We start from the raw sequence: 19,013 nt of genomic DNA, 5'->3' as shown, positions 1-19,013 counted from the left end.
GTATAAATGTATATATGTAAAGAATTTGGATGAAACAAAATAATGAAATTGTTCTAAAACACTTATAAAAATGAGAAAAAACTGTCTCCTCCTCCCCCCCCTTTCAGCCCTTAACAGTAGATAGTCGTAAAGACATGAAACTTATTCAGGCAAGAAAATACATGATTTAACGGTTGAATAGAAAAAAATATGCCTTTATGTATAAAATTCAAAGATAACTTTAATTTTAGTCTATTTTTACGAATTTGATAAATATAAGACAAGTTACATTTTCACAATTAAATAATAATAAAATTACATGCAAGATAAAGTTTCGTTGTCAGAACGTCATCTTTCATGTTTATTAATATAAAGATGGATAAAGACAAGGATAAAAATGAATAAAATAAAAATGACTGAACACGTTTCTAATTTCTACTATTGACATTATATTGACGTTATCATGGAATTTTAGTCAAGAGTCTTAAAATTAGCTAAGAAACAAATACAAAAAGGACTTATTACATTCAAAATATTCTAAAAATTTTCTATTACACACAATACATGCGACAAAATAAACATCTTAAAGGTAAAAATAAATTTCTAAATTTTATTGTATTTGAATCGGTTCAGATGGTATCTCAAATAATTTTGTTTAATTTACATCCATACAGGTTTTTATCTTATCGTTTTATTTATAATTTACCAATAGTTTTTTCAAATTTTAGAATTTTATAATTTACGTGACGCTGAGTAAAAATTTCAATGAGTACAAGGAATTTTCCAGAAATCATATTTTAGCTTACAAGAACCGTCGAAAGTTTATTGCTTTTTAAGATTTTTAATTGTTATTATCATATTTATAGCCCTCCATGATTTTTAATAAATAAAACATTTCAAAATTCATTACGTGGAGATATCTGCACTTCAAGTTTTATTCAGAGTCTCTTGACAATTTTTCTTTAGAATCCAAATAATTATTTAATTGTTAATGAAATGAAGATGCAATAGAGCTACACATCTCTGTTCCATTTTATAAAATAACGGAAAAGTAGAATAATTAAAGAAAAGACTTTAGAATTAGATAAATATTTTAATAAAATTTCTATAAGTAAAACTAAATTCATGATTTTAAAATATCATTGATTTATATAATTATATATATCACCATAAAATATCAATTATTTATAGTTTATATTGTAAATACTTCACATAAATGATATTAGAATACTTTACAAAAGAAGATACAAAAGAAAAGCATATTAGGTACTAATGCGTGTTATAAAATAAATTAGGACGAGATAATTATATACATATATATAAACAATTAATTATTAAACAATTATTAAATAAATATTTCTTAAACATTTAAAATTTAAAACATTTAAATAAAAGAAATAAAGAACAAAAAATCAAAAATTAAAAATAAAGAATTAAATATTGATATATAAGGCTGTACACACAGGAAATATTAGGAAAATAGAAAATATGAAGAATAGAAATAAATATTAAATTTTAAACATGAAAATTCAAAATAAAATTAAACGTAATGCACAATGGTTACAAATATAAAATATAGTCATATTCTATATTAAATTTTGTTTTTCTATATATTATTATTATTATTATATTCATAGATGTAAGACTGATACATGAAGAGGTAGTAAGCCTTGAAATCGCTTAAAAATGGAAAAAACGGATGAAATATTTTTCGTAATACTACACTTTGAATGAAATTGGAGTATTTCTATTTAGGTAGATTTAATGTATCACACTTGGAAGCCCCTTTGTAACATTGTAACTCGAACTACCTACACAGCTTACAATCTTTGTTAGGTACAGAAATTTTTTATGATGTTTTCTAAACGGTTTATATCCCATAATCTACGATTTCGATTACGGTTACGGATGTATAATTATCTATTGTAAAATTTAATTGCATAAAAAAAATACAAGTATAATAAGTTGCATATTATAAAAAAGTCATGTTTATTGAAGAAAAAGTTAATCACAATAAATGGGAGATTTTTTCTTGAAACTTGTAAATTTATTCTTATCTATCTATGGAATACTTTATAGCACGAATTAAAGGATTTATAGATTTATAGAATAAAAGTGTACTATTCTGTTTCAAGTTTCAAGTGCACAGCAATGGAGCATGGAAATTTCCGCATCGCCATATACATATGGCTTCGAACAATTTAATGAGCTGCTATTAGCGATTTTCCAATTCCTCCAAATAAATAATTCTTAGGCGAAGTTTACAATAGATCGCAAAATCGCAATAGCAATAATATTAGTCTTGGCAACAGCCAATCAGAACGCTTTGATTGACTATCGTGAGTATGTTATGACCGCTATTATAACTTTGCGATTTTACTGTAGATCCCGCTTTATAAAATATTTAGCAAATCCGAACCCGAATAAATAAAACTGGACCATAAATTGAACCGAAAACCGGAAAAAAAATTTTCGGTCCGATCCGACTAAAATAATAGTTACGATCCGGTTATCGGTTTTGGTTTCGATCCGATCCGGATTCCTAACCTATGCATATAATAAACCAACAATATTACAGCAGGGATGCCAGATTGTGAATGTGCAGCCACGCTGCAGCACGTGGAGGGGATAGCACACACTGGCACACACCTAGGGCGTTTTCCAGCAAGGGGTACAAAAGAACACAATGTAACACAGTAAATCATTTCATCCTTGTAACATTAACAAACAACAAGAATAAAATGATTCACTATGTTACACTGTGTCTCTTGTTGGAAAACGTCTCTAAACGCTCGTACAGACGAGCGCTCCCACTAGGGGTGTGTGCCGGTTTATCCCCTCCACGTGCTGCAACGTGGTTGCAACGTCCACAATCTGGCATCTCTGTATTACAGCAATATTATATTTCCATAGCAATATTACAAAGTGAAATAGTATAAATATGGCTGGAATATTACAGAGATATAATGTAATTACAGTAATATAATGATGACATATTACAATTGTGTTATTGTAATATTTATGTAATATTCATGTAATATATATTGCGAAGAATTAAATCATTTTAATATTTTTGTATTACAAATATATTGCATAATTCCTTGAAAAATTGTAATTACATAAAATATTACAATAATTTAGTACAATAAAGATTATTGGACTGTACTTTTATGGTTAATATTGTTTCATAGTAATCGGTTTCATATTACAAAGATATGCTAATAATTTTTACTATATTAACATATTTTAAAGAATGACAATCGAAGAAATTATGGAATAAGACAATCACAATATATTTATAATTTATTATTACGTAGATTTATATCTGAGAGCGAGCATGATACAGTGGATAGCGCACTAGCCTACTGTGAAATCTAGAGATCCCAGATTCAAGACCCGATAAAACCAAAAAATATTTTCATACGCTCGTATGTTCTCTCGATGATCTGGTAAATCGCGAGAGCATTTTCTCCTTAAAAAAGTGTGTCGTTCAAAACCGGCGTTAAATTGTAGATCCCATATTCCTGTATATTACATTACCTGTGTGCGTACCACAAAGTATATGAAGAGGGAGAAAGAAACAGGCTTTTTAAGCCTATATATGGAAGAAGAAGAGATATCTTCTTCTCCTATATATAAAAAAAAAAAGAAGAATAAGGTTTATATCTCAATTTCGATATCAAAAGATATATATATAAAAGATAGCATTAATTCTAATCTCGTTAGAAGATTGTTTCTTGAAAGATCCTATATTGGCTTTATTCTTGAAACATATCGTATATAAAAATTTGATATTATACATTACCAGGGAAAGTTACCTTGTAAAGATAAAACTAGTTACAGTTTTTTCCTTTCAAAAAATAACTAGTTACCGTTACAAGTTATCAATTTTAAAAAAATAACATGTTACGGTTACAGTTACTCAAAAAAATAACGACTCGTTACTTTTTAATTATTTCTCTGTTAACTTCCTGTAATATTTTGTGCATTGCTATTTTAAATATAAAAATCTTATATTTGTAATATATGTCTTATAATATATTTCTAAGGACTAATTGCATTAGGACTAATGACATTAAGCAAGACTTAAAACTTTAAATTTATTATAGCCGAATTTATTATAGTCGAATTTGATTGATTCTTATTTACATCTAACCAATCACATTAAGACTGAGTTCAGAAACGTCATCCGACACATCATTTTATTCTTGTTTAACATTCGGTGAACAACAAGGACAAAATGATATTGGGGTACTCGAATGATGTTTTCGAACATAGCCTAAAAGTGTGAGAAGCATCTGCTTAAGTTGAACGCAGCACTGACTATCTAGTCAGTGCTGCGTTCAACTTAAGCAGTTTGCAACTGTGTAAAATTCTCAAATGTAATTAGGTTATACATTTAGATCCATGAAAAACTAAGGGCAAAAATCCATCATATCAAAGATTTTTACAACAGTTACAAAACTGCTTTTCCTGCTGAACGCAATCATTGTATCATTTTATCATTAAATGTAAAACAAGAGTAGAATGACACAATAGTGCTAAATGACAAATAAATTTGAAATATATAAAGTAACGATGAAAATAACTATTAAATTAATTATTAGTTACTAAAAAATGTAATTAAGTTAAGTTACAGTTATAAATGGAAAAAAAAGAAACGAAATTAAGTTATTGAAAAAAAGTAACTATAACTTTATTACAAGTAACAAGTTACTTCCCAATCCTGTATTATTATAGGATTTTCTTATAGTATACGTGATATAAAATTAAATACTGATTTTCAATACTGACAATAAATATCGGAATGCTGTCATAGGCGGTATTTATAATTGATGCTTATATTTAAGATCGTCTTAAGTAGAATCTTAAAATGTCATAAATATTAGGGTCTATCTAGACAAACTTGTATAGCAGCATAACCATATATAAGGGAAATTATCCAATCGCATGTTACATGTGTCCTTATGATAGAAATGCGATTGGATAATTTTCCTTATGCATATGGCTATGCCAGTTTGTCTGGATAGACTCTTATAGCCAATTACGATTGCCGTCTTTAATAAATTAATCACAAGAAACGCCGAATAAAACTAACTAACTAACTTTAGGCTCACTCAAATTTAAACTCTAGAAAACGTGAATCGAATTTAAGCGAGAGATCCTTTTTCTTTTTTTACTTTTTTTTTTAAAGAAATGAAAAACTTCTAACGACGGGACCCAGAGAAGTTGTCCCGTGAGGAGAAGAGAAGAGAAAGTGAAATTTGAAGTATGTTGAATGGTCAGTTTTCAACATCGTTTTCTCAGAATCATCTTTTCCATATTATTAGGGGAATTTTACGTTACAATAGAACGTTACAACAGAACAATTCAAAGATCAAAAGAGAGGTCTCTAGTCTAAAGCGTGTAAAAATGAAGCATATGAACCGCATTGGAGGATATAGAAGAAATCAAGAAGAATAAAAAAGTCTGATATCATTTTGTGATATCTGCTCTAATTTTCGAGTTATAAAATAAAATATTCGAATCAATGAACGGTTACGCTACCTGCACCATAGTATGACCTATTGTGCCTAGCTTGTTGGCGCGTGATGAGAGGGAGATGACGTGTCGCCTTCCGAACAAAGGACAGCCTTAGATTTTGCCAATATACACACACTATAAATCCAAAGTGCTATTTTTTTTATATCTATCTTGACGGTTAAAACTTTCTCTTTGATGCTTTCTTTCTTTAATAATAATTTACGTGTCTACTCGATTCAAAATTTGAAAAAAAATTAAATTTAAAGAATTACTATTCGCAAGATATTTTATTTATCGATAAAAAAAGGATTCAAGATATAGCCTTCATAATCAATTTTTATATTTAAAATTGTCTTAGTCAGGTCTTAGATCGTTCTGAAACTTCTGTTTAGTCAATAAAATGGTCGTATTATTTTAAGATCGTATTTAAAATGATCTTAAGAATGATTCTCTAGAATATACACTTTAATCTAGAATATACTCTTAGTTTCTAGAATATACACATAGTTTTCTTTGTTGGATTGGAATGCTCCGAATATACAAAAGAATTTCTACGTTACCTGAATACTTGAACACTTGACGCTATTTCTGCTTGAAGAAACCATCGCTTAGAGAAGCATATTCTTGAGATATTCTAAATGCTATAAGAGTATGCAAAAAAAGTTTCAATTTTTTTTAAAGTTTTAGACTAAGAGTCATTCTTAAGATCATCTTAAATACGATCTTAAAATAATACGACCATTTTATTGACTAAACAGAAGTTTCAGAACGATCTAAGACCTGACTAAGACAATTTTAAATATAAAAATTGATTATGAAGGCCATATCTTGAATCTTTTTTTTATCGATAAATAAGCTTTTAAGAGTGACTCACAGTTAGTTAGAAGGCTTTCCAGCGAGAAATGATGATAGAATCGACATTGAATTAACATCAAATCGATGTCAATTCCATTATCATCTCTTACGGAGTTATAAATATAATGATTATTTGTTCTAAAGAACAGTATTTTTATTATAGATAGCAATTTTTTTTAGATTTATTTATTTATTATTTTCTCAAAATTGAATTTTGTCTTTTATTTTAATCTTTTATTCTTAATTTTATTTAATCCTTCATTTCACGTAAAAAATTTTTTTCTAATTAGATTAATATCTAATGTTATATCAATAAATAAAATTTTAAATTAAAATATATAAAATATAAATATATATAAATACAATTTGTCTTGTATGTTAATTATATTTTTAATTTTTTAAATTAAGTTATACAAATTAATCTGTTTTTATTTTTTATCTTGAACTTTTTTATTCCAAATTTAAATCAAGAAATCAAACCAATTAAAAATGATCAGAAAATTACATATTATCTCATTTTGATACGCTATCCAAGATAATTTCGTAATGTATTCCTGACAATCACAATTTAGAAACATGTAGGAACAAGATTCTAAAATTTTCAATTTTGTTCTTTATTTTCTTGAAGAAAATATGGTCACCATATTTAAACGCCATTTTTAGAAGCACTTTTGGCTGGATTCCGTAAAGCGCATATGCACGCATATGCGCTTTATGAAACCCAGCTTTTATCGATAAAAAAGAATTCAAAGTATGGGTCATTATCAATTTTTTTTCAAGATGGTCGATAATGTCTTAAGATGTTAATACATCTACAGTATATGTTTACAGCACAAAGAAAGTTGTTCAATCTATTGTAAGGACTAATATTAAAACAAACTTGCATAGCAGCATAACCATATGCATAAAAAAAATTACCAAATCGCATTTTTATCATAAAGACACGTGTAAAATGCGATTGGATAATTTTCTTTATGCATATGATTTTTCAGCTAGGCAAATTTGCTTGGATTGGACGTTACCTTTTGTAGATTTTTAAATTTAATCGTTCAAGGATATTCAAGAATATTCAAGGACTGAGTTCAGAAATATTGAATCATCATTTTACCTGATATCATTTTATCCGTGTTTTTCGTCGAATATTAAATAGGATAAAATGATACCTAGATGTGTTATTTCTGGATCCGCCCAAGGTAACCTATAAGATGCTATGAATTGTACTTCGACGTGTTTTATGATTGGTCAAGAATTCTTTATTCAGATCATTCAAATGTTTTGTAAGATGTCAAATTAATTAAACCAATAGGATGGTGAAATCTTCCCATAATTTCTTTTCTTCCAATCCAATGCAATCTTCTCATCCAATCAATTGATGAGCTGCAGGAAAAGAAAGTTTCATTGGTTGAGAGGTTTATCGTCGATTAAGACTATATAAGAATTGATAACTTTGAACTTGCTTTAATAGAGGAACGTGGTTTTGAGCTCGCTGTCGTGATTCAGGGTCGGTCTCACCAACTCTAGTTAACACTATCGGTCAGCAGAATCGCCAACAAGGCAAGAGATCCAAAATCGGTCTTGGTCTCATACTTCCTAATCTAGTCACGACAAAGAGAAAGTGTGTAGAGTGTGAATTATAATAAGGTAAGTATTATATAAGTGTATGCTTTGAAATATAAATACAAATGTTTACAACAAGAAATTAGGTTAGAAATGACGAAATTTTTACTTTTACAGTTGGCAGCTCTCAAAAATTTAACTCGCTGTTTAACTTAATCAAAGTTGGTGAGACCGGCCCTCACTGGCCGTGTTCCAGAATTTACCATCAGTGCTGATAATACATAATAGAAAACGTCACGTGAACTATAGATTTTCAGTACTGACAGTGAATTTTGGAATATTGCCACTATCGGGAAATGTGGTACGACATCTCTGATCGCGAAACGGCTGATATATACACGCACGCACGCGCATCACGGCACCGTGGCACAGTGATCAACGCGACGGTGCGGTTACAATACGGTCCCCGAGATTGTGTTGGTGATTAATCAAAAAAAGGCCGTTCGTGAAAATGGCCGCAGGACTCGATCCTCGGCTACATCGTCCGAAGAGTTTGTACTGTTTGTGCGTGGCGGCGGTAACCGAGAGATTTCGCTTCTTCAAACCGTACCTGGTCGACCTGCCCAAGAGCGTTAGATTCGACCTCTACTATCAGGTAAAAAAAATTGTCAAGCTGTCGTCGGCGGCAACGCGAGTACAAAGCGCGCACGGTGTGACAGCCGCGTCTTATTTCTCCGTCTTCGCCGTCGGGGCGACGCGACGCGACGAGACGAGACGAGACGAGACGAGACGAGACGAGACGAAAACGACACAAAAACAAGACGGAGACTGGCATCGTCTTGGCGTCGTCGGACGCACGCATCGACGCCGACGCCGTCGACCACCGCTCTCGGTCTCGCGTGTTGCGATCGCCGCAGGGTCTGATGTTTGCGTCGCGATATTTAAGACAAACTCGCCGCGTACGGAATAACCGACTCCGTCTGTTAACCGACTTCAGTTGGTCGTCGGTGGTTTAATGGTAAGATTTGATATTTTTTCGATCTCTAAGGCTTTGATCTCTTTTAGTTGTACAAAGAGAGAAGATTATGTATATTGGGAGCGGAATTAAGCGATCTGGAGACTTTCTCCAAGATGCTCAAGGTCACCAATCGTCGACTACACCTCCTGAGAATATTCCAGGTGAATTTGTTATAAAGAAATCGTTAAGGATAACTTGAACCGATCTCTGATTAATTTGATTATCAAGTAATTCAATCGGCAGAATTGTTGACAGCAAAACTTCAAACTGTAATTTGTCATCCCTAACTGAGGGCTTTTCCATATGTTGAATAACACGATATTAATAATTCAATTGATATTAATAAAATAACAGTTGACAATAATGCAAATATTATTTGATAGGTGATTGTTGATTGAATTACTTGAAATTTTATTGAAATTGTAAAGAAGTTGTTATACTTTTTGACATTAGGAAATATCTTGTATTATATTGTATTTTTTTTTTTTTTATTAAAGGCACCGATGGATCATAAAATAAGGATATCGGCACATTTGGTTATCAATTATAATATCTATTGTTTTCAAGAGAGAGAGAATTCTTTATCACAGGAGAAGTTGATAAATTTGGGTTTAAGACTAGGTGGATTTCTCAGTGATGCCGGCTGGTATTCAGAAAGTGAACAAGTGTTGTTGACTTGCAAACAATTGTGCTTAGCTCATAATGAAAATCCTAAGGATTGGTGTAGAACATTAGACTGTTGTCACAAGTAAAAGCATTGACTATATATTATATAGTTTTAATTAATATTTGCAAATATTAAAATAATTGTATATCTCGTTCGTATCTTAGGCTGTTACATGCACAAGCAGCATACTGTGATTTCGAAGGGGCTGCAGAAACTCATCAACTTGCCTTGGAAATGATAGAAAAGTTGAAAAGCATGCAGTACAATAATAGCAATCATGCTGCCCTTTATGCAGAATTCAGTGTATTATTTTACATACGCAGTGAATACGACGAAGCCTACAAGTACATACTGATTTAATATACTGATTAAACTTGTGCTTGATCTCTACTAAATTGCACTAACTTTTTTTCTTGCTTTCTTTCTAATTCTTATAAATTTATTTATTATTTTAAATACAATGAATATATCATTTCCACATAGATTAGATATATTTGCTCGACGAATCACAATCATCTCACATTATTTCATTTAATTTTTTAACTTATTTTAATCAATTTCTTATAAACTGAAGCATTAGAATTTGGATTGCAATCAAATGGAAACTGTTGATCATGATTTATTTGCTCTTGTATCATGTGATTCATATGACCTATGTGTCACCTTTATTTAATGTTTATATAATAAAGATATGTAAACCATTCAAATATGAGTATTCAATATGAGTCGAATTAGATATTTGATTTAGATTTGAATCTCTATGATTTAAACCTAAATTATTCGAAATTTTCGAATTTAAGAGATTCAAGTATAAGTTACAATATATTGATAATCTTATAAATTATCTTTCTTGTTAAAACAATCAGTGCTATCGTTTTTCTATATATAAATACTAATACTATCTGCTATTTAGATGGAGTTTAGAAGCATTAAGACAATTGAAATCATCACTCCCCGCGGGGGTCATTGTTGACGTTTTGAGACAAGCGGCGAAATCGTGCGTGGTGAAACGTGAATTTCAAAAAGCTGGCTTATTAATCAAGGAAGCTGTATATCTTGCAAGAGAAATATTCGATATAGATCATCCAAAATATAGCGACGTTCTCATCGATTATGGATTTTTCTTATTAAACTATGATAGCATCAGCAATAGTGTAACTATATACAAGGTATTTATCATCAGACATCTATTATGATCTTTGTTATCTTCTATAGAAACAATTATAAAACATTCCGTTTTGCATTTCAGACTGCGTTAGATATTAGAAGATCGATTTTCGGCAGGACTAATCTTCATGTTGCTCTGGCACACGAAGACTTGGCTTACGCTCTCTATGTACATGAATATAGTTCTGGCAAATTTGAAGATGCGAGGTAAGTCGATTTGATATTGTATTCGATTTATCGTTTATTGACGGTGCGAATTAACTTAATTTCGCAGTGATCATGCGGGAACAGCTATAGATATCATGGAAAAACATTTACCACCAAATCACTTAATGCTCGCAAGTGCTAGAAGAATAAAAGCACTTATTCTTGAAGAGATCGCTATAGATAACGCATCCACACCTTTGTCGGAACAGAATCTGTTACTCAAATCCGAGGGTCTTCATTTATCTGCCTTGGAAATGTCGAGAAGCGCATTTGGTGAGAGAAACGTGCAAACAGCAAAACATTATGGAAATTTGGGCCGCTTATATCAGAGTATGCGGAAATTTCAGGTATATAAAGGATGACATAAATGCTGTATAATTATTATACTTTCAATATAATATCATGTAACAAAGAAAAATTTTTTTTCATTATTTTACTCTGTTTCAATCATTTTAATATTATTATTTTCGGATTCAACTAACAATAATTTTACATAAAAATATATAATTTTTACACAATCACAAAATTTTATTTTACATCGCGGCGAAAATAATTTTTTTAAACTTTAAATATATATATATGAAAAACATAAATAATTGTATCTCGTGGAATGCACTTATGCTGGATTTCTCTTCTTTTTTCACGAATATATTCATTTTTCATGCATAAAAAATTTTTTGTTATATGATATAATAATATATTAAATATATAAGTTTATATAATAATACAGAAGTGTTCCATTTGAAATATCTTAATTTTAATGGTCTCTCAATAAGTGTTATTCTAATCATTATTTATGAATTGTATAAAATTTTCTTTACTTATCTTTACTTATCTTTACGTTTCTGCCTGAATTTTTTCTTCATTTTCTGCAGTGTTTTCGCAGTTATTGTCAGTAAAATGAAAAAGCGTCATCACAACAAAGGATGTAACCTTTCCATCAGTTCTTCACTTTTTCATCTAAGATATTTTATCAACCTCTTCCATGCATTCCTTCAGTACAGATATAATGTCCAAAAGTTTATATCATACCTTTATTCTTTTTTATGTTTTCTGATAAACTTGATGGGATTCGTTGCATTAAAACAATTTGACTTAAATTCAACATACCAAATTACCTGCGCCTTCTCTAAGATGTCATTTTTCATTTTACTGACAACAGCTTCGCGAAGATGCTATAGAGGACAGTGGAAAACTTCAGAACTTAGAAAGGGAAACTTAGAAAGATAAATAATGAAAATCTGTGATAACATCACTTGAGATAACATCACTTATTATTTTTTGCATTAGAATTAAAGGATTTTAAACAGGACACTTTGTATATTAAATATGTAATAATAATATGTATGGTATATGTTTTAGGAAGCAGAAACAATGCACTTGAAAGCTATTAACATCAAAGAAGAATTATTAGGACCTGATGATTACGAAGTAGGTTTGAGTATAGGACATTTAGCTTCTTTATATAATTTTCATATGGGACGATACAGAGATGCTGAAAAACTTTACCATCGTAGCATCGCGATCAGTAAGTCATCAATAAGGCATCATGTTTTTAATTGAGTTTATTATGATATGTCATCATATTCTGTAAACTGTTTTGACAGGCTTGAAGTTATTTGGAAAAGGCTACAGTGGCTTAGAATACGATTATCGAGGACTCTTACACGTGTACTCTAAACTAGATGATTACGAAAAAATAATGGAATATACAGACATACTGAATGATTGGAGGGACCTTAGAGACAGACACGCTCAATCTGAGGAACCACCGATTGATATACAAAAACATCCACAGCCAATTGCAAACGTAATGAATGTGTTCTTTTCTATGTGATATATCAATAAGTCTATGTGTAATTGAGATTTTGTCATTGTACGTCATCAAACTTGTTGGTCCCTGTTACGTTTACATTGGACCAAAGTAGGAAAAAAAAAATTTCTTTTTTCTTACTTTAGCTCAATGTCTTATAAACACAAAACACATAAGCCAATTATAATTATCAATTGTACAATCAGATCATAATTTACAAATTCTAATCTTAAGTCATAAATCATAATGTGTACAATTGTTAATTATATTGTCTTATAGCAATATTTTATAATGTGTGAGTAGACTCAATATTACTAAGAATTGACAACATGATATTAATTGATCAAGTGATCTAATATTCAAATATGTTAATTCAAAACTGTTAATTCACAACTGTTAATTTAAATCTCTCTAAATTATTGTTAATAATGCTTGTATGTTAGAAAGGCTTTGAAAGAAAGGCTTTGTTTTTAGTGCCATTCTACAATAAGCCATAAGTGATAAATCAGAAAATAAGAATTGATCAATCATAATCGAGTATTCTTATATTCAATTGGTCAATTCTTAGTTTCTGACTTATGATCTATTACTAATAGCTTATTGTAGAAAGCCTATTAGTTTGCAATGCTTGTGTTGAATTATTAAAATCAATGTTTATCTTCTATCTCGATGTATCTCAAAGATTTTTGCGCATAAAAAATATATCTTTTTTAAATATTTTGTATTTATATATATATATATATCATTTTAATATGAATTCTCCAGTACTTTGTATATATATTTGTAGATACACATGCACACACATACACACACACACACACACACACACCACACACCACATAGACATATATATTTTATACTTTGCTATTCTTCATTAGTTGATGACCTTATTTAAAAAAAAAAAAAGTTTATGATAATATTTTTGTTCTTATTACGACTGTTTACCATGTTTGTGGTACACTTCCAATATATGCTAATTTGAAGATTACAATGACCATAAGTTTCCATGCAACGCATGATTTTTATGTAATAAAATATTCAAAATACATGCGCCTGTGTTTATAATAATGATGTAATTAAAGAGATATATAAGTATTAAAACAATTAAAACTTTATGAACAATTTGATGCACAAATGTTTTGCTATTTGAAAAATTTACCTTCTCACTTTGTGAAATTTAATATTTAAATATTTAGAAATATATTCTATATACATATATCTTATAATTTTTCTTCAGCTTAATTTTTGTTCTTGTATAAATACAACAGAATACAGATAATTAAAAACTACAAGCGCGCATCCTTGGTTTGTCCTAGAGATATTTTGAGACAATGAATTTTTCATAGCTTACGCTAATTATTTACATATCATTCTCAGATTTGTCAATCTTTAAAAAATTTGGACACTTTAGATGAAATATTGAACAATGAAATAATATCCATTGCTTCATCTATTGTAATTTATAAATGATTGAATAGATAATATCTTTAATAAATTTATATAATAAAGTAATAAAAGAACTCAAGGAGTAATTGACAATGCCTAATTTATTTATATGGCAATATTGTACAAACTAAATTGATATCTGATTCTTAATTTAAACATAAATAAATTACATGTTGTCAACTGCATCTTAAGTTCTTATTGCCTTTATATTGTCATTAACAATTGTATAGTTAGAAAGAGAGAGACGAGAGAGCTAGCAGTCGTAAGATAAACAAATATAAATTCTATTTTGTTTGATCAACAATTAAGTCATACAAATCAAATTTTTTATGTTGAATTGTGCAAAAAATAAGATTAAACAAACAAAAAAATTTTTCTATATATTTGTGAACAAAAAAGATGTTTATTTCTCCATAGATTTGCAAAGTTTTCAATTAAATATTTGAGAAATTCATAATATTAAAATAAAGATAAGACAATGTAATATAAATACTCATGATATTTCTTCTGGATAACTCACATACATTCAAAAGCTTTAATCTGTTTAAATTACAATAACCATTAGATAATACACATAACTTTATATTTACACAATATTTGTTGTATCACTCCGGTTTTCAGGTAGTAGGAATCTTATCTAAATTCCATTTTTACGCTATCAACATTTCTAACTCTCTCTAGAAATAAAAGAGAGTTATCGTTAACCGACTTGATGATCGGTATATTTTTTTGAAACGTATTAATCAGCGAGGGTATTATTACCGAACTCTGACACTGTACGTTTCATTAAACTGCGATTAAAATTTCGTAACTTTAGAACATTTAATCAGGTGTATGTGGAGGTTCTTGGCTGAAGTATGGTGCAGTATCTTGCACTAATAAAGTATGACAAACATCACAGACTCTGGATGGTCTTTGTTTCGGCCCACTGTTCACAACGTGCGAGAGACAAGACTGACAAAATATATGGCCACAGTGACGACAATGCACCTGCATGAAATTTAACGTAAGGTTTATTTTTTTTTTTTAATTACATCACAGATTGCTGTAGAATTTAGTTCGCGCTTTAATTTACCTTTTTTTTTGTAACCGAAAATGTAGTATGGCAACTAGGACACTCATCGACATCCTCTTCATGTTGCCATCTCACTTCGCTACCCGCCTGTCTAATTCTTTCCAATTGTACCTATAGGATCAAAATTAAATTATTTTTACAGAGCTATGTTTCACAGCTTTATGTATAGTTTCTAATATAATTTTATGTCTACAAGTTTCTTGAACAATTATGACTTAAGTCTTTGTTTGCATTATTTTATTACCTGTAATGATTGTGATAATCTAACAAAGTCTTTCTGTACTGCCTCACTAGTATCCAATTCCTGTTGTAGACTCATAACTCTTTGTCGTAATTCCGTTATTGCCGAGTCTGCATCCTTTTTTTCTTTTTGAATTTCTTGTAACTGTTTTTCCAGTCGATCAAGCTTCTCTTCTTTATCAGCAAGGATACGATGATCTCTTATATATTTATCTAATTGCACTCTACAAGTTATCAAACATAAAAAAGATTTGTATTAAGTTATGATAATCGTGATTGATAATTTTGCTGTCATTCAATATATAACTGCTTACCTCAATCCGCTTATTTCATTCTTTAACACAGCATTATCTTGTTCTTTTACCCTATTCTCTTGTTCCATTTGTTCTCTCAGAAGTGTAACTTCATACCGTAGCGTCTCTTCTTTCTCTTGTGCAACTTCCTGAGCTACTTTCGCTGTAATTAAATCTTCGCGTACTTTTAACAGGCTCATATGCAATTCCTCAACAGTATTTGGCATGTTAATGCTCTCGCTTTGAAGTTGTTGTGAATGTTTGCTATGTTTACCCACAAGATTTTCATTCTCCATTTGAAGCCTGCAAATATATCGTGAAATCTTGAATCAAGCTTTATCAAAAACATATAAATGCAACATTCACTTTTCTTTTATGATTAGATAAGATTTAATTATGTATATATATATATATATATATATATATATATATATATATATATTATTATGTATATATATTATTATCAAATGAATTTCTTAGAAAAGAATTATCTTACGCAGTAAGATGTCTCTGAACTTCTTCCCTGCCTCGTGTTAATTTACAAAGCTCTTCTGATACGCTTCTTTGAATTTGTTCGAAAGTTTTCTTTATTTCTAATAAATTTTGCTGCGCCGTCTGCGAGGTAACAGTCAGTTCCGCAACTTTGATTTTATGCTCCTCCTTCTTCTCATTCCATTTTCCCTCCATTTCCTTTCGGAATTCAACTTCTTTAGCTAGATCTTCTTTTTGAGCTTGCAGCATACGTTGAGAGTCCAACAGCTGCTTCTCCAAATCCTTGGCAGTCGCTTCTACTTTAACTAATTGTGCTTCGTAATTTGCACACATATCACAGGATGGCTCGAAGGAACCAGGTTCCTGCCGTCTCTTCAATAAAACTTCTTTACATTTTTGTAATTCATCATCAGTCGATCGCAGTTTCTCTTTTAAAGCTTTTATCTCCTCCTCGAGTGGCACAACCAATGAACGTAAAACCTCCGCATCTTCCTGCGCCTAATAATGATATAGTTTTTATTTATATTGTAGCAAATATTATCACTAGAACAAGTGTTGATTTTAAAAGCTATGTTTCAAAAGAATTAATATGTGTTAAGGAAAATATTAGTTATATTTAAATGTGTTAGTATCACGAGAATATTATAAAAATTATAAAAATAAAAATTACTATCTATTATTATATTTATTATATTATTATATTATTATATTGTGTCCATTTTGTAATTGTTATACAAATTACAAAAATATATGAGTTTCAATACATAAAGGATTAAATATGCAACTTTCATGCAACTTTAGATTTACGTACATATTTTTTTACCTTCCGCATGCTTTCTTCTAAATTATCAGGACCTAAAGATAAGGAATCTGCACCTAATTGGGAAGCCACTTTTCTAGCTAGCGTCTTAGTTACTGTTGACAATGAGATTTGTGGTCCATCTGCTGGTGGATCTCGTGGTAATTGTGTTTTCAATAACGCATTCTCTTCCTGAAGCTTAGAAAGAGCTGATTGCAACTTGGATACTTCATTGACAAGCTGTTTCCTCGAGCAAGAGGATTCTTCCACTGTTTCATGTATAACTTGCTGCAAAGATGCTATTTCTTCCTGAGCCTTTCGTTTCTCTCTCATTATATCATTTTGTATTTTAAGATCTGCAACAACTAGTTGACTTTTTGCTTCATCCAGTTCGTTTTTTAATCTTAGATTTTCCTTCTGTAGACCCATATTTTCTTCTAATCTTCGTTTTAATTCTTCTGCAAAATACAATTAATTTTCAATTTGCAATAATAATTATTGAGCTATTTCTTATAGAAGCCTATTCTGTAATTCTTAACAATGTCATTATTATTGAGAGTTTAATAGACTATTATGCTCTACAACTTTTAGTATCAGCATCCTTATATTACATTACCATGTTAATATAATATATGATAAAAAAAAACTGTGTAAAACTGCGAAGATATGACGATAATAATACTGTCTTTACAGATTATTACAGAATAAACTCATATTCAAGTTTGCATACCTTCTTTCTGAAGAAATAATTCTTTCATCTTAGCCCTTTGCACATTAAACTCCTCTCGCATCTTAACATTCTCGGACTCCAGCCTGCTGATCCTCGCTTGTGGATCCTCTGAATCGTAACAGATACCTTCTTAATAAAATTAAACACACATTCGACATTAACAAACACGCAACGTTGAAAAAAAGGGTGTTTGACAAAACATTGAAATTTGTATCGTATCTTTTTCCCTTTATCTTTCTCAGCTATCGCTGTGACAACTGTGAAGACCGACAAAGACCTAAAGTAAGAGCCTACCACGTTCGCGGTGACGTACCGTTTCCGTTCGCTCTGACCGCCCGGTCGTCGTGACTCTCCATCGTTCGATCACTTGGCGCGGACGAGTGCGACGATTCTGACGGAGCGTGTCACTGCCACGGACACGAACTCGGAAAGCATATCTTGGAACTCCGCCGGGACTGGTGGCCACCTCTCGACGACGTTAACGATGACAATGACGGTGGCGGCATGCCGCTGGCCCGTAATATTACTGACTCATAACGGCTCTCGTACCCTGTGGAAACGAAACCCCCCTCCCCCCGAGCCCGGAACGCAGCAGACGAGGAGACCCGAGGACGTAGGGATCACAAATACCACCACGAATTACGAGCGCAAACTCGAGAAGTGAAATTGACCTTGCTCCGCCAGCCGACCGTTCCAACTTCGCTCCAGGCAATTCGCTCTATCGCTAATGATGCGTCCACCATATATGTATGTGTATATAATAAAATTAGTGACACCTACTCCTTACAACTGCACCTTCCGCGGGGCACCGTTTTTCTCACTCTGATTTTCTGAAACCAGGGAGAAATGTAAGAGAGAGAGAAAGCGGTCGCCCCGGCCTTTTTCCTGTAACCAACAAATCCTTCGGCGCCACTAGCGCCAATTGAAAAGTGGCTGTAACTACGTACGCCAGATTTACTTTGCTACACTGCTGATATACCATTTTTGGTTTATGTCTGTGCTGTATCTACTTTTCTGCTTACTGTCGGTAAACACTACTTTTTATGTGTCCGTTCTATCATTTGTATTTTATCGATTGTCGATTGTAGAAAATGCAGATATCTAGATTATAAGGGTGTCTCATAATTCGCAGGTTACTCACAGAATTTTAAT

The 19,013-nt window shown here is 30.9% G+C and overlaps 2 protein-coding genes across 3 annotated transcripts; one reads left to right on the top strand and one right to left on the bottom strand.

Annotated features, from left to right (window-relative positions):
* The first annotated feature begins 7,842 nt into the window (after window positions 1–7,842).
* Window positions 7,843–13,921, top strand: Pat1 (Protein interacting with APP tail-1). Its single transcript, XM_011646732.3, has 10 exons — window positions 7,843–7,998; window positions 8,092–8,569; window positions 8,980–9,093; window positions 9,430–9,680; window positions 9,764–9,943; window positions 10,513–10,768; window positions 10,849–10,973; window positions 11,041–11,320; window positions 12,336–12,501; window positions 12,581–13,921. Exons 2-10 carry the CDS (start codon window positions 8,426–8,428, stop codon window positions 12,808–12,810), a joined length of 1,746 nt encoding a protein of 581 aa, XP_011645034.1. The 5' UTR covers window positions 7,843–7,998; window positions 8,092–8,425; the 3' UTR covers window positions 12,811–13,921.
* A 792-nt stretch (window positions 13,922–14,713) lies between these two features.
* Rbpn-5 (Rab GTPase-binding effector protein rabaptin-5) lies at window positions 14,714–18,780 on the bottom strand. 2 transcript variants are annotated; one of them, XM_089074307.1, is made up of 8 exons: window positions 18,175–18,780; window positions 17,862–17,969; window positions 17,144–17,589; window positions 16,337–16,830; window positions 15,862–16,143; window positions 15,552–15,771; window positions 15,308–15,418; window positions 14,714–15,222 (listed from the first exon to the last, which is right to left on the bottom strand). In XM_089074307.1, exons 1-8 carry the CDS (start codon window positions 18,215–18,217, stop codon window positions 15,055–15,057), a joined length of 1,872 nt encoding a protein of 623 aa, XP_088930433.1. In that variant the 5' UTR covers window positions 18,218–18,780; the 3' UTR covers window positions 14,714–15,054. The 2 variants fall into 2 exon arrangements, with proteins under 2 accessions (XP_088930433.1, XP_088930434.1); XM_089074308.1 differs by having other exon boundaries at window positions 17,156–17,589.
* Between the last annotated feature and the right edge of the window lie 233 nt (window positions 18,781–19,013).

The sequence above is a fragment of the Pogonomyrmex barbatus genome, unplaced genomic scaffold (genome assembly GCF_055798465.1).
Source record: "Pogonomyrmex barbatus isolate J1 unplaced genomic scaffold, ASM5579846v1 scaffold17, whole genome shotgun sequence".
Classification (NCBI taxonomy): Eukaryota; Metazoa; Arthropoda; class Insecta; order Hymenoptera; family Formicidae; genus Pogonomyrmex; species Pogonomyrmex barbatus.
The sequence above is the reverse complement of the archived record's forward strand: the minus strand, read 5'-3'. Positions and strand labels throughout refer to the sequence as shown.